This window comes from Rhizoctonia solani, chromosome 4 (assembly GCF_016906535.1).
Source record: "Rhizoctonia solani chromosome 4, complete sequence".
In the NCBI taxonomy this organism is placed as follows: Eukaryota; Fungi; Basidiomycota; class Agaricomycetes; order Cantharellales; family Ceratobasidiaceae; genus Rhizoctonia; species Rhizoctonia solani.
Window position 1 is genome coordinate 128842 of NC_057373.1, and position 26149 is coordinate 154990.

Consider the following 26149-nt stretch of genomic DNA (forward strand, 5'->3'; position numbering starts at 1 on the left):
GCGTAGCCCCAAAGGTGGCTCACGTAGACGGGATAACTATGGATTGAGCTTAGTGCGTTATGCAGCTAGCATCGACCCTGAATGCTTAACTTTTAGTCTCGTAAAACGACAAATCGCGTCAGTGGCCCGAGGGCAGTGTCATAACTCTGAGTCCATGCATATGCTAAACTAGAGGGCCCCGGGGGTCAACGTGTTGTACATCCCTTGATATCTCCATCTTTGTTCACGCCCAATCTCAACGGCTGGAGAGTCGACCTGTTGACTTTAAGGCTCAGCCACCATGTCAAGTCTAGCCCCCAAATGAGCGGAGTTACGGATAAGGAAATATTTCAATTGGGAATAAGACAAGCAGAGGGATCGGACATGGCTAAGGTTTCGCTTTCAGTGATAGCCCAGATTTGTTTGGCCTCCGTAAGACCCCTGAACTTCATTAGGGCACAATTCGATCGTGAGGATCTATCCGAAAATTTATAGAGGAAGTGACCGCATCGGACGGAGAGCCTCAGCACCGAGCGGCGGTGCCAGGTTATTTCAATAAGAAGGCTAGTCTGGTATGCTTGTAAGATCATATATGCAGCGTGTATAGCTTGGTAGAATAACAAAATGTATCTAAGACATCGGACCGTGTCCTCTGATCAGTTAAACTCCTGTAATTCGCCAACACGCTTCTCGTAGATCGTCCCATCGAGCTGCCCTGCCTTCATTTGCTGTTCGAGTCCAGACTTCTTTCAACAAATGGAGGTGATCGTTCCCAGCCGTGTTTGGATTAGTATATTCGGGCACAGATAGTACACGGGAAATTATAGTATGCCGATGGGTGGATTTAGTTGCTGCTACTCCTGCCTGTTCAAGAGTGAAAACACCCGTTATTTTCTTTGTTGAACGAGAAAGCTTACAATTATCATAGGAATGGTCAAAAGCGCGTCTGGGTTACGCCCGGATTTGGTCCCATTCACAAGCTTCATGAAAGATCTATGAGCTTTTTTTACTTGGGAGTCGAGTGCGTGTGCTCTTCCCAATGCCTAGAGCAGACGAATTAAAAGAAAGCCCAAAAAGCCCTCGAGTATACGGGCATACCATGTACAAGTAAATAAAGATTGCCTGACGCCAGCATTCCTGCACAACTGTCCTCACAATGGCAAGCGTTGGTTCCTTACTTTCGCATGGCATAACGTTGATAACCCTGATGTCCTCCCCGATCCGCTCAATCATAGTGGGATCTATCATTGCATTTGCAGCTATGGCATCTTCTCTGAGGTTGTTCATGTATGCAAGAAGCAAAAGAAACTGATCCGGGATTCCAAGCAGCCATTGGGAGCCTCGGTCTTCTCTCTTCCTAATAAATTCATCGCAATACTCGAGAGACCATGGAACATGGTACCTATTGGACACGTACGTTATTCATCAGACCTCCTACAGTTATGTACGTCAAAAACAATAGCACAACTAACCTGCACTGCAGTGGTCTACCAGTTGTAATACTGCTAGCCACGTCCGCTACCACAAAATGCCTGAGGTTGACATTCACTTCGAGCAGAAGTTCGGACATATGAGGAGGATAGGGTGAAGGACAGGCCTTTAGAAATACTGGGGCGGCCAACTGAATTAGACGAAGTAGGTCGGAGAGAGGCGCTGAAGCCGCCTGCATGTTCATCAACTTTCCATCAGGTTTGTTAGCGCGGAGAAAGCATAAGTAGCAATGAAAATGATGTACCTCAAAAGTATTGTTCAGTGCCAAAATCGCATGCTCTCGCTCTTCATTCTCAGCCCATTGTCTGCTGCAAAAAGCGGCAACATTTTGCCAGATTTCACACCGCAGTAGTTCGAGTAGCATATTTCCTTCTTCGTCCAAGGCCCGGTGTTTCGCCAGCTTTCTCATTATCTGAGAGATCATGAGCAGCCTGGAGCGTGAAGCTTGAGATAGGGAAAATTGCTGGCTTATCGTGTCTTTAGTTGTGTATGCTATCTTGAGCGGCTCAAAGACCGACTGGGAGATCCATTGGGCATCTGAAATTAAAGATGTAAGCTTGCCATTGAAGTTAGAATAAACAACTCACAGCACTGCAGAACAAAGGGAAGTTTGTTGCTATCCACTGTACGATCTAGTCTAATTGAGATTTGACACAATATTTCTTCGAATCCCTCAGGATCATCGTCATCATACTCTTCTTCCACGTCTGTGTTGTGTTTGAGGGGAATTAATCCATCCACATTCAATTTGGATACATGTGGTGTGCACTGGTTTGATTCGATTAGGCGTGTTAGGCGTGTCGGTGGTCCCTGGGTGATTGACTTTAATGAAGCATCTGTCTTCTCCGAGCTTGAAAGAGCCACGAGCAGGCTCCTTTGACTGGTCCCGACACACAGTGCTGCTGATTGACGAGAAGCCATAGGTAAAGATAATGTAGATCCAGCCTCAATGTGAGTGGATAACGGCAACGGCAGTTTGGATAATAGTGGTTCTTGGTTGGCGCCAACTGGCAGCCTGGCATCTGGAGAGGGGGAACAATTGGATGGACTAGGGAGCGAACTGGATATATTTGAAGAATTTCCGAGTACCGAGGTTGTCAAAAAGCTTGAACTTTGTCGAAGGAGCGCCCTTTCTCGCTCGCTCGGTGGCCTAGGCGCCGGCTTTGTCCGTACTTTGTTCCCAGCGTGTTGTATATATTCATATCGGCACTCCGCCCCGCTCTTTTCACATCTGAGTAATTGGTTAGTTGGATTTCATGTACTTGGATTATGACTTGCCTGAGACACTTTGGTTTTGTCTCATCGCATTTCTTGCGTCTGATGGTCGAGGTTAGTACTCTGTAAGGGACGGAGAAAGAAAAATAACTTGCTTGGTCTTACACGTGTGGCATCCTGTGGGTGACCTTCTGGGCATAATACAAGGAGAGAAAGGTGGAGAATCAGTATCTAGCGCTCGTAATTTATGATAGCGCAGAGACCCGGCGTCCAGGTTTCTTAAAGAGGTTAACTCGGGTCCTGACGGTTGATTATTACTCGTCATCCCAGATATCCAAGTGAGAATCCATTAGGATCGACGCAAGGGGCAGAAGTGTGCTCTTTATTTAGAAGGGCGACGGGGCACTTAGTGGTTTGGCATGTGAACTGTGACAGATGATAGAAACATCTTATGATTTACGTACTCTCTCATTTTCTAATTCCCATCAATTGTCCACGTTGGGCTTAGATCGATGCACATTATATGATTCACACATTCCTCTTTGCAGCTTCTGTGGGCAGCTGCCTAAGCAGGCAGAACGATCGACAAAGCTTTCGAGAAAATCCTTTTAATCCGGTGGGGCAGAACTTTTGATTGAACTCAAAAGCAGCGGGGGGTTCGAATCGGGATATACAGTAATTCAGGGAAAATGAGCCTGTTTTAAATTTGAGCAAGGACGAAGTACCTGATCAAAGTTTAATAAAGCTACTCCTTAGATCTGGAAATGATTGTTGGCAAAATGAGGTTTACGCGCAAGGTTGACGTTTTAATCGTATCATTACAGTACGATCGTTTGCTGCACACGATAAATAGTATAATCATGGCGTTGACTGGTCATGGCTTCGAAACAACATCCTTTCAGCGCTAATTTCTGCCTGTTGGCGGGTTCATTGCAAATCAATGTGTGAGGCACAGCATGTAACACATGTCATCAACGCGAGACGACCAGAATGTGAGTATAGAACCCCGGCTATATATCCATACAAGGAGAGGCTATGACGGCATCTGATATGAGCTCTCTCGGATAGTGATAAATAGCACACGAGATGGCCCAAGCAAGACTCGTAGCAATCGCAGCATTCAGCGGGACGATTAGAGTGTCGACGACATAAAAACACTAAGAAGCTTCAACGTCCGAGAAAAGCAGTGCACTGAGTTTCAAGGTATGTCTCCTTATTCCCACAAGCCTGTACAAGAGCGAGCACTGACCCGTTTGTGAAGGCAAAGAGTCGAGTTGGCCAATCGTATCGAACATTTCTTCAGCTGGAATACACAAGCAACTGCTGACCGCACCCTCAGGAGTGAGTACGGTTGAGTGTTGGCCACCGATGTTACGACCAGGCTAATTGAACATCTTTGTATCAAGAGCAGGCACATATCTCAAATAGCGATCCAAGGCGCGAAACCGTATCAATGAGAACAGAACAAGCCACTTGCAGTCAGATGGACGGCTCGAGTAAGTGTCAATTAGCCAGTTGGGCCATTCTCCGCCCACCAACATGCTCCCATAGGTTACGAAGATTTGTGCAAGCAGGCAAAGACCCACCACGACCGGTTCCGACGCTTAGGCGAGCTGGATGACATCGAGAAGGCAATCGAATATGGAAACCGCGCGCTAGGCTTGACCCCGGAAGAGCATCTAGACACTCCAAACCGATTGACTTGCCTGGGAAACTATTACAATGATCGGTATCGGCGTCTCGGAAAGCTAGAAGACATGGAGAAATCGTTCGATTGCCGAATGCGTGCGCTGGGATCGACCAGTGAAAACGATGCGGAGCTGCCAGTTCGGATGGGTGATGTAGGGAGATCATATACAATGCGATATCGGCGCCTAGGAGATGTGGACGACCTGGAAAAATCGCTTGAGTACAAGTGCCCGTGCGCTGACCGTCAGTCCACACGAGCACCCTGACCTATCAGACCGGCAAGCTGATCTGGGAGTCTCATATGGCGATCGATACCGACGGATGGGAAACATGGCCGACCTGGAGAAGTCGATTGAATGCAACTCTCGCGCACTGGCATTGACTCCCGACGGCCACCCTGACCTTCCAGACCGGCATGGCGCTCTAGGGGTGTCATACGGCGATCGATACCAACGGATGGGAGACATGGCCGACCTGGAGAAGTGGATCGAACACTTGTCTCGTGCACACACTTTCACCCCTGATGGCCATCCACATTTATCTTTGAGGCACTATCAAATGGCCATATCTCGTCATCATCAGTACCAGCACACAGGTCACCCATCCCACCTCCACGCCTGCCTCACTTCTTTTCGCCAATCCTCCCGGCTATCATCCGCAGCGCCGCGTGACGTGTTTGATTATACTCTTCGTTGGGCGAACCTCGCGTCTCAGTATAGCTACCTCAATCCCCTCGAAGCTTTCCGTGCGGCTCTAGATGTTCTTCCTCACTTCATTTGGCTTGCTGCTACCACTGCTCAGCGGTATGCCAACTTGGCCCTAACCGAGAACCTGGCTATAAGAGCAGGTGCTGCTGCCATCCAATCCTCGGAGTATGGCACAGGTCTCGAGTGGCTGGAGCATGGGCGGTGTATCGTTTGGAACCAGACCCTGATGCTTCGGTCTCCATTGGACGACCTTGAAGCATCTCACCCAGTCATCGCTGCTCGGCTCTCTTTGATCTCGAAGCAGCTCGATCAAACTAACTCGGGAGCTCCAGGCTCTCGATCGAACAACGACGCTCTGGGCCTTCGATACCGTTTGGCCAGGGAATATACTGACTTGTTGACACAAACTCGTTTGTTACCCGGATTCGAGGACTTTCTACAGCCCCCAAAGGCTACCGGTCTGATGCGAGTGGCCCGACACGGACCTGTGGTTGTGATCAATTGCTCCAAGGACGACTGCGATGCGCTTGTGATAATGCCTGGACAAGATCGCGTCGGCCACGTCTCCCTCCCTAGCTATACCGAATCTAAAGCAACTCATGCTCGGTCAGAGATAGAACAGCTGCTGCTCAACAAGGGATTTCGAGAGCGTGGGTTCAAGCTCAAGGGCGGCCGGATAAAACAGCCTGATCCAGACGTAGGACTGGTGTTAGCGGATCTGTGGAAGGACATCGTCAAGCCGGTGCTTGAATATCTAGGGTACTTGGTACGTTCGGCTAGATCTCGACATTATATGCAAACCAACTGTGATCATGCAGACCAATCATACAGTCGACCAAATGCCGCATATCACGTGGTGCCCTACCGGCGCACTCACCTTCTTGCCGCTACATGCCGCTGGTGACTACGACCAGCCAGGATCAAGAGTGTTTGACCATGTTATATCATCGTACACCCCCACACTTACTGCTCTGCTCGCCTCTGCTCCGACAGTCCCGCGTCGTGCCCCTCGTTTGCTCGCTGTTGGACAGATGGCTACGTCCGGCTACAGTCAGCTGCCAGGTACGGCCAGGGAGCTTGCGTCCATCAGGGCCCACGCGCACAATCGAGCCGAGTACTCGCAGCTCACTGGTAGCAAAGCCACTGCGACGGCTGTGCTTGACGCGATGGAGGAACACGACTGGGTGCACCTCGCCTGCCATGCTCATCAGAACGTGACTGACCCGACCAAGAGCGGGTTCTTTCTGCATGGCGGCAGGTTGGATCTCGCTGCGATCACCCGACAATCATTCAAGAGCAAGGGGCTGGCGTTCCTATCGGCATGCCAGACGGCGACAGGGGACGAGAAGCTGCCAGACGAAGCGATCCACCTTGCGTCAGGGATGCTGATGGCGGGGTATCGGAGTGTGACAGCGACGATGTGGTCTGTGATAGACGAAGACGCGCCGGTGGTAGCGGACATGGTGTACTCGCGGCTGCTGAAGGACGGGAAGGTAGGGAGCGGGGAGGCGGGGAGAGCGCTGCACGCTGCTGTCGCGAGACTGCGTGAGAAGGTGGGAGAGCGGAACATTGCGCGATGGGTGCCGTACATACACATTGGGTCCTAGTGAGGCGGAGACATTGAGGATATTCTGACTTCATCTCAGCTAATACTAATTGGAACTTTGGTGCGGAAGCTTCTACTTCGGTTTCCTAGCCTCCGTCTGTATTTCGAGCCGCCTTTTCCGGCTCACTGGTCGTTGATGCTTTGATGGAATCTGCCCCTGATCTATATGTATGTATGACCGGTTCTTCATTTAGAATGATATCATCCTGAGTTATTGCAGTGGAGTTGTTGAGTTTGAGTAACTATTGAGAGTGTCCACGAATGTGGGTGCATGCTATATGCATATGACTAAGCACACCCTCGAGTCGAGTCTACTCCAACGGTAATTTGATGGGTTCGCTAACCCTGGTGTGACCATCCAACTTAGTTGTAGCTTTATTTCCGGACATTTGTTATGGTTCAGTCTTTACAAGCGACTACTGTAGTTTTCGTACCACCCATATTAAAATTACTAGTAAACGGCCAACCGAATAAACGCTCTGCCTTCGAGGAGTCATAGTACTAGTTATATGCACAGCCTATTGCGTGACATTTCCACAGGCTTCCACGGGCCCAGGTATCCTCATTACATGTTAACATGTTCTAGCCTGGTGAGTTTATTTCCATTATTTCTATTCACTTATACAATATACCTGGTGGATTTCAACGAACTCGCGCACTCTTCCGTCTGCACCCTGTCTTACCGATAATCAATCGCATCACGACTAGAATTCACCGATCTATTATTACGCTGTTGAACTGGTGTAACTACCTACAAAGGCTTGTAATTGCACCATTGCATAGTCCCTACTTTAATCGTACATTAGGATTATCCTGAGCCTACAGTAAGAGCATATACTGTAGTTATTAACCTCACCGTGGGCGGGGTTCCAAGCCGTAAGCTATGCGTATTTTGCTTCCCAGACAATATCCTTCGATTTTAGTATCGCATTGTGTAGCGTTGCCGTATTCTTTGTTTCTGATTATATATCACTTTCGTTACTCAACTAGTTTTCCCTTCTTTATCAAGTCCTGTATAGTATCTGGGCGCTTTTTGTAATAAAGCCCGCGTAGCCAAAAATATAGTGTCCCTTTTCTCTGGGCATGAATTGAGTGTTTGTGAACTTTTATCTTTTTCGTGGTATTGAGAAGTTAAGAAATTTATTTATATTCGATCCATGGAGTTTTACACATTGGTGTAAAGTTACGATTCGCGTGCTGGGCGGATCTATAGGTTCTTTTTGATGTCCGAATCCGTTCATACGGGCCCCAAGCTGCATAGCCTGCTCCCATGGGTGGTGTCTCCTGTGCTTACGACCTTCTTGGCATGCACGGCTCTTCACGTACACTTCAAAACCTTAAGCATAGCTCACATGCCCCGGATCCAAGCCGCGCTGGCACAGAAAATTATTGATCCCCAAGAAGCTCTAGGGACCACAGGTTCAAGATTGACAGGGACAATGTTAAACCGGATAATAATCAAACGGTTTATTTAGTAAACAAATGCAGATAATGAAGCAAAACTGAGCTCGATATAAAGGTCCTTCGATAGACTAAGAGAGGGATGGAAAAACCACTGCTTGACTACGGTAAATATTCTATTCTTTTATACTAAGTACAAGAGATATCTCCGAGGACTTTTACTCTTCGGAGTACATGCGGGAAAAGGGGGCAGGGAAGATACGGGAGGACAAGTGTATGGATATCTATAGGGATGTTCCGACTTAAGTGCATATAAGGGAATGTGTGCGGGGTATGTCCGCATGGTCGTCGTTCAACAGACAACAAACGTTGCTCTAACGATAGGTGACTCGAGATTGATATGCTAGCTTCGGGGCTCATAGCGAGTAAGCCTGACTTTGAAAGAACCCTGATCTCATCAACTACACCAATGAGTGAGAATGTATGCGCTATACATTACTATCATACAACCTTGCTTATCTACACGGACGTCATACATCATACAGTTTACATCCTTACTACCCTCAAACACGCCGGTCTAAGATCATACCACCTGATCGCCCTACCTGTAGTATGCGTCCAGATATCAACCATCATTGCCCTGATGTCATGTCCCATCGTTCCAGCCCGTGAGCACTCCGTCACGCCTGTCAGTCTTGTGAGGAGAGCGGCCTGATCTGGCATATTGGTTGCCATGCCGAGCTTGGAAAGCGGGTATGTCAGCGAAGGGCACTTGATTGTAGCAGGATCGAGCTTACGATGAACATTGGAACATACATGAACGAGTCTGGGTTCCTGCTGGGTACGACACGTTTCAGAATCCCCATGAACTCCTGCTGGACCTTGACCACTCGTGCATTATACGAGTCCGCCCCACATAGTCCCTATACCGGTCTCAGATCTACGTTCGTCTAGAGCAGAAGGATACATACCATGTAAAGATACACATATGCCGCGAGCTTCCAGACCTCATGGGCCATCACTCTACCAAAGCTTTCGTTCGAGCCGAACCGTGTTTGAGAGCAAGCCGGAAGTTTACAACCTGAAATCTCATTCTCGACCTCTCGCACTTTCTCCGGATCGACACAGTTCCCGTAGTCTTCCAGTAATGTGTTCATCCTTGCGAACGTGACCACAAGCCGATCTGGTATGCCATACAGCCACCTCAGCTTGAACCGCGGGCCATCGTCAGAGTTCAAAGTTTCTTCATCCCGGCAAGAGAGAAAGTCTAGGTCATATCGAAAATGCATCGGGCGACTTGTAATTACGCTTTGTAGGACATCCATAGTAACATAGTATTGGATATTCACGTCGTTGATCAGTGCCCGAGGCAGGTTGACCAGCTCGCAACTCGACTCGGGACACGCTTGCCGGAAGATGGGTGCGAGCAGATCGATCATGCTCAGCACGTTTGCAAGAGATCCGACTATCCTGAGCGTGGTGATATACTTTTGAGCCAGCTACATCCCGCTCGAGAACAGGCAAGAGCTGACCTTGTGGGTATGCTCCAAGGCCTGAAACGCCTCTTGTCCGGTTACCCGTCGCGCTCGCGCCTGTAAGGTGTTGTCCAGTATCTTGGCCTCCCAGATCCTGAAGTCCCTCAAATCATACTTTGTCGATCTCGATATATCCAGTCCAACACTAGACATCACAGCTGCTCGGAGAGATCCGCACTTGATCCACAGACGCAACTTGTCCCTGACCCTTGGCAAGATCTGAGCAGGCTCGAAGAAGAACTGGTTCGCCCAAGCCTCAACTAAACACCCATACACCATGTCAACCATCGATTGAAAGGGAATTGCCGAATGACTTACACGAATGTATAACAAACGGTAAAGTGTTGCTCTCTACTCTCCGGTCAAGCACTAGTTCCTTGGTTACGCTTCGAAGGTCATTTTCGGTATCCTCCGAACTGTCCAGGTGCTCATCGTGATCCACTAGTACTCGATCACGTCCACTGGATACCGTTTGTGAGTAGGCATCCCAGCGCTGTATCATATGAGATCTGCCCAGCTCCAAAGGGGGGCTTGGAACACTTTCCTGTAGCCGGAGGTCGAAGCCTCCTTCAAGCAGTCTGGCCAGAGCCGGGGATACGGGGTCGTCATATTCAACATGAATCCCACTACCACCTGCATTCACGGCCGTTTGCTGACTCGAAATGACCGAGCTAAGCGGGCTCCCGGAACTGGGCAACTGACGATCTGTATGCTGGACGAGTTCGAGATAGTCCGAGCGCCACGGATAGCAGAACCCGTGTTCTCGATCTTGAGTCACAGGGACGTTAGATCCTTCTCCAGCTCGCGAAGCAGCACCAACACCAGCACCAACACCAGGAACCACCCCGTCTCCAGAGAGCTGATTTATGTTTATTTGCCCATCGGCTTTGGTCGACGGATCAGGAGGAAACGGATAGTACTGGTAACGAACCGAGTCTGGTTTATTCTTCGTACTCGTGTCGACCTTCCTGATGCCATGTCTCGACTTTTGGGTTCTCCCGGCCGTGTATCCCTCGCACTCGATTCCTGCCTGGACACAGCGGCGACAACCGGACGGACCCTGTGTACGATCACATTTCCTGTTCCTACAACGTTTACCACATGGATGTCAGTCGAGTCGCCCCAGACACAAAAACACGAATACTTATTCCCTACCTAGCTTTGCAGGTGAGACAGTCAGAGTGAAACATGGTGAGCGGTGACAAGGAAAAGACAGAATCGCCCTCGGGACCATATCTGTACAGACCGCTGACGATTAGTCAAGAGCAACAGGTGTATGTAATTTGCGTATCCAACCCTGTGATGTCTTGGCATAACAAACCAAGTTAGTTTCCGTACGTTGTTATTCAGTCGATTCTCGGGCCTCGAGGACTACTACTGGCATGTTATGAGCTGTATGAGCGAGTAGAGTGGGAAATTGCACGTACCTAAAACCTGACCCAACAGTCGTACTTTTAGTCAAGTCCCGAACGTTTGTTCGAGGGTTATCGTTCTTTCGTCGTCATTTGCTTGGTGTTTCCGTGGACATTACTCACAAGGGCCAAGAACAAGCCGAGATATATGTGACGAATGTCGTGCTATGCCTGTAGAGTCGAGACCCACGAGGGAAGTACGAAGGGAGCTGAATTTCACGTGTATGTAGCTCCTTAAATATGAATCAAAAAAAAAAATGAATTTCACGTGAGTTCATAGGTGAAATTGCTTACCTGAGGCAATTGTATTTAATATCAGCAAATCGGGTGACCATGTATCGCGATGCGGTACAGCATTCTTGGCCTCTCCCCCATAGAGATCGACATCACAAATCTCAGAGGCCCCTCAGGTTCATTCTCAAGTTTCCCACCCAAGACGAAATACCCGAAAATTCATATCCCGTGTGTCCATGTTCATACATCCTGCTAAAATACAGAACAGACAAAAACAGAAAAATAGGCAATTATGAAACTAGTAGAGTAGCACGTAACCGATTCTAATAGATACCACGCTTGAAAAAAAATAAAGAATTCAATCCAGGACAAAAAAAAACACGATCCCGAAAAAACGAAGCGCGAGATCGAACCCCCTCTCCCGACCAAAGAGATCCAGCATATATATCACAGATGTCTGCCCCCCTAGTTCGTAGTCTTCCTTGGTACCAGAGTACCGACACTTGCGCAGCTACTTCGCCACTACATCCCGGTAACCCTCAGACACCCCAACCGCAAATCACTCCACACCACCGGTCCACTGCCCGTCCTTGCTTCAGCCCCACTACTTCCGCTCGCACTACTCCTTGCCTCTGAGCTGCCTCGAACGGTACGCCCGCTCCCGCCTGCACTGCTCGTATCTCCGCCCGAGTGGCTTGCCGCACTCGCCGGGTCTATTCGCCCAACCCGGGCATCCGCCCTCGACCAGATATCATCCAAGATCCTGACGACCTCGTTCCCAAACGTGTTTGGCTTGGAACATTCTTGCAGTCCGAGCATTCGAGACCGAATAGTCGTACGATCTTCGGCGCGCGAAGTCGGGAGTCCTAACTATGAAGGCAATCGATGGGTTGGGTTAATACTCAGCAAGAGAAAAATGATACAGCTGAGCGAGGAGTGACAAGGAGACATGACAGGGTTACGTACAATCAGCATCGGAAACACCAAAAACGAGTCTGGGTTGCGTCGAGCCTCGACACCAGTATACAGTTTCATGAACTTAGAATGCACCTTGGTCACGCGCGCATCTTTCGAGTCTGCCCCACATAGCGCCTAGGTCCAAACGTTAACATTCATTTTACAAATGGAAGACCAAGAGGCACACAAAAGACAAGAATGAGTAAGAGGTACGCACCGTGAACAAATAAATCAATGCTGCAAGTCTCCAGCTCTCTTGTACCACAATACGACCCATGCTCATGCTCGGGTCTACGCTTGCAGCGACAATCGTTCGTTCGCTTCTAATTTCTTCCTCTAGTTCCTTTGCAATACCGGGATCCATGCAACCTCCATAATCCTCGAGCAACATGTTCATGCGGGCCAGAATGACCATCAGCCAATCTGGGACACCGTACAGCCATCGGAGACCGGGGTCATCCTCCGCATTGAATATTGATTCAGAGACATGTGCAGGCCGCGAGAGGTCGTACCGAAAGAACATCGGACGGTGAGTAAGCATACTGAACAGAATATCGTGTGTGGCGTAGGATTGTAGGCTAATGTCGACAGTGGTTAGGAGTAACGGGAGGTTGACAAGTTTTTCCGGGCTATCCGAGCACGCGCGGCGGAAGACTGGCGCAGCGTGTTACATTGCGTTTAGCATCTCCGATAGGGTGCGAATCTTGAAGAAGTTAACCCGGGTCCTGAGGGCCGATTATTATTCGCCATCCCAGTTATCTAAGTGAGAATCCATTAGGCTCGACGCAAAGAGCAGAAGAATGCTCTCTATTTAGAAGAGTGACGGGATGCTTCGTGTGTTGGCATGTGGACTGTAATAAATGATAGAAACATCTTATCATTTACGTACTTTGTCATTTTCTAATTCCTGTGAATCGTCCACGTTGGGCATAGATCGACGTACATTGTATAATTCACACCTTCCTCTTCGCAGCCTTTCTGGGCACCTGCCTAAGCAGGTAGAATGATCCGTGTGAGGGTCGCACAAGCGACCCGTCACATGAGTGAGCGGTTTGCCTTGTTCGCATGTAGCTCTTTAAATATGAATAATAAAAAAAAGAAAGACCCGTCACATGACCATTTCATTTCAACGTTTGACTTCATAACTCACTGTCGATCGTTATTTCATTATCACTACTACACGGACAAAGAAACATTCGTTGCCCCATATATATCCGTCTCCTCATGTACTTAGTCCTCAGAACTCATTCGAATACGAGAACTTCAGTGTTAGGTAACGGCTGCCCGGCGCCTGACACCGACACCGCCACCGAACGAACGAACAAACGGACATCGGGAGGGGACTGGATGGATTCACTGTATACACATGTTCGTACCCCGCGCCTTATAAGGCCGAGCCGATTGTATGCAGGCCTCCCCCCCAATTCGAGTGACTTTTGGATTGCCAGCGTCTTAAGTTTAAGGTCCGACAACCTAGTCGCTCATCCGACTTACATTCAGCTAGTCTGCGTGAGCTCCTAAGCTCCGACTTAGCCGTCCCCGTCTCCCCGTTCGAATGGACCCCTCTCTCCTCACAATCGGCAACGCTTTTGGGAAAGCCCCTGTAATCCAGTGAGACAGAACTTTGGATTGAACTTAGAAGCAGCGAAGAACTCGAATCGCGATGTACAGTAGCTCAGGGGAAATGAGCTTGTTTTAACTTCAGCAAGGGCGAAGGACCTGATCAAAGTTTGACGAGGCAGCTCCTTAGATCTGGAAATAATTGTCTGAAAAATGGGGTTTTCACACAAAAACAACTTTATAACCGTATCACTACAGTACCATCGTTTATTGCAGATGATAAATAATACAATCATGCGCATATATGGTATTGGCTGGTCACCGATTTGAAACGTCACACTTTCGGCGCTTATTTCGGCCTATTGGCGGGATTGGTATGTTTTATTTGTAGCAGTCGTTGCAAATCAACGTGTGTGTATGCACAGCCAAAGAATGTTAGCACAGCGTATAACACATGTCATCAACGCGAGACGATCAGAATGTGAGTATAGAACCCCGGCTATATATCCATACAAGGAGAGGCGGTGACGGCATCTGATGTGAGCTCGGACAGTGATAAATAGGACACGAGATGACCCAAGCAAGACTCGCAGCAATCGCAGCATTCAGCAGGGCGAATAAATTGTCGGCGACATAAAAACACTAAGAAGCTTCAACGTCCGAGAAAGGCAGTACAATGAGTTCCAAGGTATCTTTTCTTATTCCCACAAGCCTGTACAAGAGCGAGCACTGACCCGTCTATGAAGCCGAGGAGTCGAGTTGGCCGATCGTGTCGAACATTTTTCAACTGTAATACGCAAGCGACTAGTCGGCATACCATCAGGAGTGAGTGCTGTTGGGTGCAGGCCACCAATTTTGCGGCCAGGCTAATTGAACATCTTTGTATCAAGAGCAGGCGCATATCTCAAATAGCGATCCAAGGCGCAGAACCGTATCAATGAGAACAGAACAAGCCACTTGCGGTCAGATTGACGGCCCCAGTGAGTGCCAATTAGCCAGTTAGATCATTCTCTGTCCACTGACATGTTTGCATAGGTTACGAAGATTTGTGCAAGCAGGCAAAGACCCACCACGACCGGTTCCGACGCTTAGGCGAGCTGGATGACATCGAGAAGGCAATCGAGTACGGAAATCGCGCGCTGAGCCTGACCCCGGAAGAGCATTCGGACACTCCAAACCGGTTGACTTGTCTAGGAAACTATTACAACGATCGGTACCGGCGTCTCGGAAAGCTAGAAGACATGGAGAAATCGTTCAATTGCCGAATGCGTGCGCTGGGATCGACCAGTGAAAACGATGCGGAGCTGCCAGTTCGGATGGGTGATGTAGGGAGATCATATACAGTGCGATATCGGCGCCTAGGAGATGTGGACGACCTGGAAAAATCGCTTGAGCACAAGTGCCGGGCGCTGACCCTCAGTCCAGGCGACCACCCTGACCTATCAGACCGGCATGCTGATCTAGGGGTGTCATACGCGGCTCGATACCAGCGGATGGGAGACATGTTTGACTTGGAGAAAGCGATCGAATGCCACTCTCGCGCACTGGCACTCACCCCCAGCGACCACCCTGACCTGCCAGGCCGGCATGCCGCTCTAGGGATCTTATACACAGATAGGTACCAACGGGTGGGAGACATGGTCAACCTGGAGAAGTCAATCAAATACAACTCTCGCGCATTGGCACTGACTCCCAACGGCCATCCTGACCTACCGGGCCGACATGCTGCTCTAGGGGTGTCATGCGCGGTTCGATACCGACGGATGGGAGACATCGCTGACCTGAAAAAGTCGGTCGAATACAACACCCGCGCACTCATGCTTACTCCCATCGGCCACCCTGACCTGCCAAGCCGTCATTCAGCTCTAGGGGCGTCATACGCGGTTCGATACGAGCGGATGGGAGACATGGCTGACTTAGGGAGAGCAATCGAATGCGACACCCGCGCACTCATACTCACTCCCGATGGCCACCCTGATTTACCAGGCCGGCATGCCGCTCTAGGGATCTCATACGGCTATCGATACCAACGGATGGGAGACATGGCCGACCTGGAGAAGTCAATCAAATACAACTCTCGCGCATTGGCACTGACTCCCGATGGTCACCCTGATCTGCCAGGTCGCCATGCCGCTCTGGGAGTGTCATACACAGATCGATACCGACGGATGGGAGACACGGATGACCTGGACAAAGCTATTGAATATGATTATCACGCACTCATACTTACTCCCGACGGTCACCCTGACCTGCCAGACCGGCATGCCGCTCTGGGGGTGTCATACACGGATCGATACCGGCTGATGGGGGACATCGCTGACTTAGGGAAAGCAATTGAGTGTGACACTCGCGCACTCATACTTACCCCCGATGTCCATCCTGACCTGTCAGGTCGGCATGCCGCTCTGGGGGTGTCATACACAGATCGATACCGGCAGATGGGAGACATAGCTGACCTGGGAAAAGCGATCGAATGCGACACTTGCGCACTCATACTCACACCCGATGGCCACCCTGGCCTGCCAAGCCGGCATGCCGCTCTGGGGGTGTCATACAGCGATCGATACCAACGGATGGGAGAAATCACTGACCTGGAGGAAGCCATCGAATGCCACTCTCGCGCACTGGCACTGACTCCCAACGGCCATCCCGACCTGCCAGGCCGTCACGCCGCTCTAGGGGTGTCATGCATAGATCGATATCGGCGGATGGGAGACATGACTGACCTGGAGAAGTCGATTGAGCACTTGTCTTTTGCACACACTCTCACCCCTGATGGCCATCCGCATTTACCTTTGAGACACTATCAAATGGCTATATCTCGTCATCATCAGTATCAGCACACAGGTCACCCATCCCACCTCCACGCCTGCCTCACTTCCTTTCGTCGATCCTCGAGATTATCATCCGCAGCGCCGCGCGAGGTGTTTGATTATGCTCTTCGCTGGGCGAACCTCGCGTCTCAGTACAGCTACCTCAATCCCCTCGAAGCTTTCCGTGCGGCTCTCGATGTTCTTCCTCATTTCATCTGGCTTGGTGCCACTATTGCTCAGCGGTATGCCAACTTGGCCCTAACTGAGAACCTGGCTATAAGAGCAGGTGCTGCTGCCATCCGATCCTCGGAGTATGGCACAGGTCTTGAGTGGCTGGAGCATGGACGGTGTATCGTTTGGAACCAGACCCTGATGCTTCGGTCTCCACTAGACGACCTTGAAGCATACCACCCAGCCATCGCTGCTCGGCTTTCTTGGGTCTCGAAGCAGCTCGATCAAGCCAACTCGGGGGCTCCAGCCTCTAGATTGGACAACGCCGCTCCGGATCCCCGATATCGTTTGGCCAGAGAATATAATGACTTGTTGACACAAGCTCGCTCGTTGCCCGGATTCGAGGGCTTTTTACGGCCCCCAAAGGCCATCGGTCTGATGCGAGTGGCCCGGCACGGACCTGTGGTTGTGATCAACTGCTCCAAGGACGACTGCGATGCGCTTGTGATAATGCCTGGACAAGATCGTGTTGGCCACGTCTCCCTCCCTAGTTATACCGAATCTAAAGCAACTCATGCTCGGTCAGAGATAGAACAGCTGCTGCACAACAAGGGGCTTCGAGAGCGCGGGTTCAGGCTCAAGGGCGGCCGGGTACAACAGCCTGATCCGGACGTAGGACTGGTGTTAGCGGATCTATGGAAGTGCGTCGTCAAGCCGGTGCTTGAATATCTAGGATACCTGGTGCGCTCGGCTGGATGTCGACATCATATGCAAACTAACTGTGATCATGTAGACCAATCATACAGTCGACCAAATGCCGCATATCACGTGGTGCCCTACCGGCGCACTCACCTTCTTGCCGCTGCATGCTGCTGGTGACTACGACCAGCCAGGATCAAGAGTGTTCGACCATGTTATATCATCATACACCCCCACACTTACTGCTCTGCTCGCCTCTGCTCCGACAGTCCCACATCGTGCCCCTCGTGTGCTTGCTGTTGGGCAGATGGCTACGTCCGGCTACAGTCAGCTGCCAGGTACGGCCAGGGAGCTTGCGTCCATCAGGGCTCACACGCACAATCGAGCCGACTACTCACAGCTCATTGGCAGTAAGGCTACTGCGACGGCTGTACTTGACGCAATGGAGGAGCACGACTGGGTGCACCTCGCCTGCCACGCTCATCAGAACGTGACTGACCCGACCAAGAGCGGGTTCTTTCTGCATGGCGGCAGGTTGGATCTCGCTGCCATCACCCAACGATCATTCAAGAGCAAGGGACTGGCGTTCCTATCGGCATGCCAGACGGCGACAGGGGACGAGAAGCTGCCTGACGAAGCGATCCACCTTGCGTCAGGGATGCTGATGGCGGGGTACCGGAGCGTGATGGCGACAATGTGGTCAGTGATGGACGAAGACGCGCCGGTGGTGGCCGACATGGTGTACTCGCAGCTAATGAAGGACGGGAAGATAGGGAGCGGGGAGGCGGGGAGAGCGCTGCACGCTGCTGTTACGAAACTGCGTGAGAAGGTGGGAGAGCGAAACATTGCGCGATGGGTGCCGTATATACACATTGGGTCATAGTGGGGTGGAAACAATGATGAAGTGCTAAATTTTGATCAGCTAATGCTGATTGGAACTTTGGTACGGAAGCTTCTGTCTCGGTGTCCTAGTCTATATCTGTGCTTCGAGCCGCTTTTCCCGGCCATGCCGGTTGTTGGCACTTTTGATACGGTCTGCTCCTCATCTATATGTATATACTACTAGCTCCTCATCCAGAATCATATCATCCTGAGTTATTGAAGGGGAGTTACTGACTTTGAGTCACTGTCAAGAATGCCATATGTGGGTGTATGCTGTATGCATTTGACTAGGCATACTCTCAAGTCGAGTCTACTCCAGCAGCGGTTTCATGAGTTTGTTGATCCTGATCTGACCGTCCGACCTAGCTATAGCTTTATTTCCGAACACTTGTTATCGTTGAGCCGTTATAATTAACTACTGTAGCTTTCGTACCACCCATATACAAATTAAACGCCAACCGAATAGATGCCATGCCTTCGAGGAGTCATAGCTGTATGGACAGCCCACTGCGTGACATTTCCGTAGACCTCCATACGCCCAGATATCCTTATTGCATGTTAACATGTTCTATCATGGTGAACTCATATCCATTACTTCTGTTCAGCTATACAATGCAACTGGTGGCTTTCAAAGGACCCACACACCCTCCGACCAATCCATATGTTACCCATAATCAATCTCATTACGACTAGAGTTCACTGCTCTGTCATTATGCCGTTGAACTGGCGTGGCTACCTACAATTGCTTGTAATTTCACCATTGCATAGCCCCGACTTTAATCGTGTTGAAATATCAGCATTATAACTCGAATGCCTGTATGCGTGTCTGCGTGATGCGTTTGGACTTGTTTGTACTGCTTGTATATATGCTAACCAAAGATTTACTTGTAAAACCTCAGTTTGTTATGTCATAATCGAAACTGAGGTATAATACTCTTTTCTATTTCTTTTTCATGTCATCTCACAGTACCTGTAGATACGTTTACATTTAGCTCCGACTTCCTGCACTTTCAAAAAATTGCACCTCAGGATTTCCTGAGTCTGTAGTAAGAGCATATACTATAGTTATTAACCTCACCGTGGACAGGGCTCCAAGTCGTAAGTTATGCATGTAGAAATAAGTGAATAAGATATATATATATGAATGTTATAACAATTTTATATACAAGATAAAAGAGAGCGATAGTAAGTAGTATGAGAGAGAGGTGAAGTTACTGGGCTCGAAACGAGTCCCCTATTTATACCCTCAGTATACACGTCGAGTTATTCTATGAGGACTACGCGTCTTGCTGCGCATACTGCGGATATATCCTACGACTGGGTCTCTTACGGCTTACTAACTCGATTACAGTCAATAGAATATACTAGAATTCTCTAGTAAGTACATGATATTTCTAAAATGCATATTTTGTTTCCCAGACAACGTCCTTCGATTTCAGTATTGCATTGTGTAGCGTTACCGTATTCTTTATCTCCGACTATGTATCCCTTTCGTTACTCAACCAGTTTCCCTTCTTTATCGAGCTATGTATAGTACAGCGGCGCTTTTTGTAATAAAGCACGTGTAGCGAAAAGTTTTGTATACTCGTTTTTCTCTGAGCCTAAATTTAGTATTTCTGAACTTTTATCTTAGCCGTGATGTTGAGAAGTCGATAAGTCTATCTATACTCGATCTGTGGAGCTTCCCATATTTTTGTAAAGTTATAACTTGCATGCTGGGTGTTTCGAAAAAATCTTTTGATGTCCGGGTCCGTCCATACAAGCCCCAAGCTGCATAGCCTGTCCCCCATGTGTGGCGTTTCCGGCGCTTAAAACCCCTTGGGTATGTGTGGCTCTCCATATGTGCCTCAGAACTCTAAGCAGGGCTCATATAGCCTGGATCTAAGCCTCCATGGCTCAGACGATTATTGATCTTCAGGAAGCACTAGAGACTACAAGTTCAAGATCGACACGGATAACAAACGTTGCTATAGTAATAGGTGAGTTGCAATTGATATGCTAACTTTGGGGCTCATAGCAAGTAAGCCTGGCTTTGCAAGAACCCTGATGTCATCAACCACATCCATCAGTGAGAATGTATGCGCTATACATTACTATCATACAACCTTGCTTATCTTCACGGTCACCATGTACCATACAGTTTACATCCTTGCTACCCTCAAACACGCCGGTCTAAGATCATACCACCTGATCGCCCTACCTGTAGTATGCGTCCAGACATCAATCATCATTGCCCTGATATCATGTCCCATCGTTCCAGCCCGTGAGCACTCCGTCACGCCTGTCAGCCTTGTGAGGAGAGCGGCCTGGTCGGGCACATTGGTTGCCATGCCAAGCTTAGAAACCAGGCAAGTGAGCGAATGGCACTTGACTATAGCAGGATCGAGCTTACGATGAACATTGGAACATACATGAACGAGTCTGGGTTCCTGCTGGGCACGACACGTTTCAGAATCCCCATGAACTCCTGCTGGACCTTGACCACTCGTGCATTGTACGAGTTCGCCCCACATAGTCCCTATACCGGTCTCAGATCTACGTTCGTCTAGAGCAGAAGGATACATACCATGTAAAGATACACATATGCCGCGAGCTTCCAGACCTCATGGGCCATCACTCTACCAAAGCTTTCGTTCGAGCCGAACCGTGTTTGAGAGCAAGTCGGAAGTTTACAACCTGCAATGTCATTCTCGACCTCTCGCACTTTCTCCGGATCGACACAGTTCCCGTAGTCTTCCAGTAGTGCGTTAATCCTTGCAAACGTAACCACAAGCCGATCTGGTATGCCATACAGCCACCTCAGCTTGAACCGCGGGCCATTGTCCGAGCTCCGGGCGACTGACGATCTGTATGCTGGACGAGTTCGAGATAGTCCGAGCGCCACGGATAGCAGAACCCGTGTTCTCGATCTTGATTCACAGGGACGTTAGATCCTTCTCCAGCTCGCGAAGCAGCACCAACACCAGCACCAACACCAGGAACCACCCCGTCTCCAGAGAGCTGATTTATGTTTATTTGCCCATCGGCTTTGGTCGACGGATCAGGAGGAAACGGATAGTACTGGTAACGAACCGAGTCCGGTTTATTCTTCGTACTCGTGTCGACGTTCCTGATGCCATGTCTCGACTTTTGGGTTCTCCCGGTCGTGTATCCCTCGCACTCGATTCCAGCCTGGGCACAACGGCGACAACCGGTCGGACCCTGTGTACGATCACATTTCCTGTTCCTACAACGTTTACCACATGGATGTCAGTCGAGTCGCCCCAGACATAAAAAAAAAACGCGAGTGGTTGTTCTTTACCTAGCTTTGCAGGTGAGACAGTCAGAGTGAAACATGGTGAGCGGTGACAAGGAAAAAACAGAATCGCCCCCGGGACCATATCTGTACAGACCGCTGACGATTAGTCAAGAGCAACAGGTGTATGTAATTTTGCGTATCCAACCCTGTGATGTCTTGGCATAACAAACCAAGTTAGTTTCCGTACGTTGTTATTCAGTCGATTCTCGGGCCTCGAGGACTACTACTGGCTTGTTATGAGCTGTATGAGCGAGTAGAGTGGGAAATTGCACGTACCTAAAACCTGACCCAACAGCCGTACTTTTAGTCAAGTCCCGAACGTTTGTTCGAGGGTTATCGTTCTTTCGTCGTCATTTGCTTGGTGTTTCCGTGGACATTACTCACAAGGGCCAAGAACAAGCCGAGATATATGTGACGAATGTCGTGCTATGCCTGTAGAGTCGAGACCCACGAGGGAAGTGCGAAGGGAGCTGAATTTCACGTGTATGTAGCTCCTTAAATATGAATCAAAAAAAAAAAATGAATTTCACGTGAGTTCATAGGTGAAATTGCTTACCTGAGGCAATTGTATTTAATATCAGCAAATCGGGTGACCATGTATCGCGATGCGGTACAGCATTCTTGGCCTCTCCCCCATAGAGATCGACATCACAAATCTCAGAGGCCCCTCAGGTTCATTCTCAAGTTTCCCACCCAAGACGAAATACCCGAAAATTCATATCCCGTGTGTCCATGTTCATACATCCTGCTAAAATACAGAACAGACAAAAACAGAAAAATAGGCAATTATAATACCAGTAGAGTAGTACGCAAACAATTCTAATAGATACCACGCTTGAAAAAAAAATAAAGAATTCAATCCAGGACAAAAAAAAACACGATCCCGAAAAAACGAAGCGCGAGATCGAACCCCCTCTCCCGACCAAAGAGATCCAGCATATATATCACAGATGTCTGCCCCCCTAGTTCGTAGTCTTCCTTGGTACCAGAGTACCGACACTTGCGCAGCTACTTCGCCACTACATCCCGGTAACCCTCAGACACCCCAACCGCAAATCACTCCACACCACCGGTCCACTGCCCGTCCTTGCTTCAGCCCCACTACTTCCGCTCGCACTACTCCTTGCCTCTGAGCTGCCTCGAACGGTACGCCCGCTCCCGCCTGCACTGCTCGTATCTCCGCCCGAGTGGCTTGCCGCACTCGCCGGGTCTATTCGCCCAACCCGGGCATCCGCCCTCGACCAGATATCATCCAAGATCCTGACGACCTCGTTCCCAAACGTGTTTGGCTTGGAACATTCTTGCAGTCCGAGCATTCGAGACCGAATAGTCGTACGATCTTCGGCGCGCGAAGTCGGGAGTCCTAACTATGAAGGCAATTGATGGGTTAATACTCAGCAAGAAAGAAAAAGATACAGCTAAGCGAGGAGTGACAAGGAGACATGACAGGGTTACGTACAATCAGCATCGGAAACACCAAAAACGAGTCTGGGTTACGTCGAGCTTCGACACCAGTATACAGTTTCATGAACTTAGAATGCACCTTGGTCACGCGCGCATCTTTTGAGTCTGCCCCACATAGTGCCTAGGTCCAAACGTTAACATTCATTTTAGGAATGAAGACCAAGAGGCACATAAGAGGCAATAGTGAGTAAGAGTTACGCACCATGAACAAATAAATCAATGCTGCAAGTCTCCAGCTCTCTTGTACCACAATACGACCCATGCTCATACTCGGGTCCACGCTTGCAGCGACAATCGTTCGTTCGCTTCTAATTTCTTCCTCTAGTTCCTTGGCAATACCGGGATCCACGCAACTTCCATAATCCTCGAGCAACGTGTTCATGCGGGCCAGAATGACCATCAGCCAATCTGGGACACCGTACAGCCATCGGAGACCGGGGCCATCCTCCGCATTGAACAGTGATTCAGAGACGTGGGCAGGGTGCGAGAGGTCGTACCGGAAGAACATCGGACGGTGAGTAAGCATACTGAACAGAATATCGTGTGTGGCGTAGGATTGCAGGCTAACGTCGACAGTCGTTAGGAGTAACGGGAGGTTGACGAGTTTTTCCGGGCTATCGGAGCACGCACGGCGGAAGACTGGCGCAGCGTGTTGCATTGCGTTTAGAATGTCCGACAGGGTGCCAATCTTGCACAAAATACACATGAGCTAGAAAAGAATGAGCCTCTATTACAGCAATAGCGAACATAGACGTACCTCAAAACTCTGTTCCAGTGCACTGAGAGCATAGCACCTGTCCATTTCCCTGGAAGGCTCAATATGGGATTTGGCGGTCGATAAACGTTGAATTATGTGAGAATAAAAAGTTGAAAAGTATGGTGGGTGGTCAATGTCACACTGCGCGTTGCCAGCAACCTGCCACGCAATATTAGCTTGCAGCATCATTCTCCAGAGGGCCTCTCCACCACGGGCAAGGCCTTGTATGATGATGTCCTTGGTCGTGGAGATGCCTCGAAGAGGTTCGAACAAGAAGCGTATCATCCAGAGCGCAACTAGGAAAAGATGAGAAGGATTCCAGAACTACATCTGAAACAAATCTCACAGCAATCGACTAATGACTCGCTCTCGGCATTTCCGGTCATGACCAGCACATTGGACAAGGCAGTCCTCACATCCTCGAGGTCATCCGAATCACTGTCTTCATCGAGCGTTGGCCAATGCTGAGTTGGAATTGCCTGGGATGGCAAATTAAGGCGCGCGCCTCCGGAAAATTCGGGAGTAGCCGATATTTGAGGGCTTGAGTAACTCGCTGGGGACAAGGAATGACTCTGTCCTGGGGAATTGCTGATTTGGGGACTGTAGTACGTCGGGTTTGAGCTACTTGCTGGGGAGAGGCCGAGTGAGATCGAGTCGGGATTAGGTACGAATAAAGATGGATCGGATGGCGGTATCGAATATCCGCCTAGTGAGGAATATGATCCTGGAGATATCGAGTCCGAAATTGCGTAGGATATTGGCTCGAGCGCATGGGAGGTATCATAGGGATGTCCAACCGAGGAATATAACACTTGCAGATTGGATGAGGATTTTGTGCTCGACAAGGCACGATTGTGCTTCAGATTTCTAGTATCTTGCGGGTATCCTTCGCACTGTACACCTACTTGCGCACACCGCTTGCAGCTCGGTCGGGTTCTGTCGCACGTTTTGTTCCTGCTCAGTCATCCCATTAGCTTCAATGGTCACGGATAAGCGATAAAGTTCCAACCTTACTTGACAAGTCAAGCAACTTGCGCCAGTCGAGTACATCGAGAACGATAATCAACATCGACAGTGTGGGGTGCTCATTGCATGTGGTGGGCTCTCGTTCGCCTTTTCCGCACCAGACACCCGGCGTCGATCAGTCACCGCCCTAGTCACGTGATATGCCGGCTGCTCCTACCAGAGCTATTTAGATTGATCGTGTCTCGACGCCAACCGTGCAGATCAGGGTGGATATGAGTGAGAACAAAATGAATGACTTATATATGATGAACATACGTAAGCGGCTCGGGAGCTATTGCAGCTCACTGTAGAATAGCCTATTACGCGGGGTTTTTTAAGCTGCTTCTCTGAGAACATCCAGCTTCCACTTCGGCTTCAGTTGCACTGACATCAAAGCCTAACCTACTATACAACGTCTCTTTTGACGTCAAGGCCTAGCTTGAGATGGATGGTTGCCAACAAACAAGAATATGCTCTATCGCATTAGCATCAGGAATGACGGCAAGGTGAGAAAATCTTGGTGATATATTTTAAAAGATCAACCAATCTAAGCGCCGTCAAAATGAACTAGAACCCATCTGTACGGAGACACATGATGCCACACGCAAACACTATATGCGCTTGGCCAAGAACTCTAGTGACACAAGCTACAAGCCTAAAATAAATACGTGATTTTGAGAAGACTCGGGAATATAAAAGACTAAAGAACCTTAACCTTACCAGCAGACTCTAGTTTCTTATTGAGAAGGATGTATCGGCACTTGGCAGCCTAAAATACCATTTGGCTCAAGCCGAAAAGCATGGTTGCCAGGCTTATCAGACGGGCTATAAATAGAGCTTATTCAAGGCCCACACTGTGGGAAGTCTAGGCCTTCCCTGAAGTGTCAAGTGCCATTACACTTTCCGGCAGTGGCGCTGGCACTTCCTGGTCGCGTCGGGATTCAGTCCTGATTTGGGCAGCATGATTGACACTTCAGAAAGTACAACCGACGCTTCTAGCTGACACTTGTAGAAGGGTCAGTCGTAATTGGCACTTTACCGAGTGCTCACAACACTTCCAAAAGTGCCGAGGTAGTTTGTAAGGTGCCAAGGGGCTCTAAGATCGATGTATCGTCTCCACCATAGGTATACATGTAGGTCAAAATATAATTATAATTATAATACATAGTTATGAGCGATCATCTACATCGTGATCGACATTTCCATCGCCGTCGAGGAACTGGGTACGTGCGCCATCCCGACTTCGATCAACTATCGCCCACTCTTTACCTCCC

At 49.3% G+C, this 26149-nt stretch overlaps 5 protein-coding genes across 5 annotated transcripts; 2 read left to right on the plus strand and 3 right to left on the minus strand.

Moving 5' to 3' along the window:
* Positions 1 to 635: 635 nt before the first annotated feature.
* Positions 636 to 2391, minus strand: RhiXN_00036 (Fungal specific transcription factor domain; the record flags this gene model as incomplete). Its single annotated transcript, XM_043319855.1, has 7 exons — positions 636 to 725; positions 784 to 843; positions 897 to 1022; positions 1078 to 1381; positions 1452 to 1657; positions 1715 to 2007; positions 2058 to 2391. 7 exons carry the CDS (start codon positions 2389 to 2391, stop codon positions 636 to 638), a joined length of 1413 nt encoding a protein of 470 aa, XP_043178867.1.
* Positions 2392 to 4138: 1747 nt separating this feature from the next.
* RhiXN_00037 (CHAT domain protein) lies at positions 4139 to 6688 on the plus strand (the record flags this gene model as incomplete). Its single annotated transcript, XM_043319856.1, has 4 exons — positions 4139 to 4181; positions 4237 to 4511; positions 4564 to 5847; positions 5900 to 6688. The coding sequence occupies 4 exons, from the start codon at positions 4139 to 4141 to the stop codon at positions 6686 to 6688; spliced, it is 2391 nt and encodes a 796-aa protein (XP_043178868.1).
* A 1946-nt stretch (positions 6689 to 8634) lies between these two features.
* On the minus strand, positions 8635 to 12767 carry RhiXN_00038 (Fungal specific transcription factor domain; the record flags this gene model as incomplete). Its single annotated transcript, XM_043319857.1, has 8 exons — positions 8635 to 8829; positions 8886 to 9011; positions 9060 to 9575; positions 9621 to 9883; positions 9942 to 10683; positions 11840 to 12139; positions 12236 to 12361; positions 12444 to 12767. 8 exons carry the CDS (start codon positions 12765 to 12767, stop codon positions 8635 to 8637), a joined length of 2592 nt encoding a protein of 863 aa, XP_043178869.1.
* A 1956-nt stretch (positions 12768 to 14723) lies between these two features.
* Positions 14724 to 18352, plus strand: RhiXN_00039 (CHAT domain protein; the record flags this gene model as incomplete). Its single annotated transcript, XM_043319858.1, has 3 exons — positions 14724 to 14766; positions 14822 to 17511; positions 17564 to 18352. The coding sequence occupies 3 exons, from the start codon at positions 14724 to 14726 to the stop codon at positions 18350 to 18352; spliced, it is 3522 nt and encodes a 1173-aa protein (XP_043178870.1).
* A 1913-nt stretch (positions 18353 to 20265) lies between these two features.
* RhiXN_00040 (Fungal specific transcription factor domain) lies at positions 20266 to 24939 on the minus strand (the record flags this gene model as incomplete). Its single annotated transcript, XM_043319859.1, has 12 exons — positions 20266 to 20318; positions 20552 to 20687; positions 20744 to 20869; positions 20918 to 21129; positions 21195 to 21552; positions 22717 to 23016; positions 23109 to 23234; positions 23316 to 23822; positions 23871 to 24166; positions 24217 to 24727; positions 24786 to 24824; positions 24880 to 24939. The coding sequence occupies 12 exons, from the start codon at positions 24937 to 24939 to the stop codon at positions 20266 to 20268; spliced, it is 2724 nt and encodes a 907-aa protein (XP_043178871.1).
* Positions 24940 to 26149: the final 1210 nt, after the last annotated feature.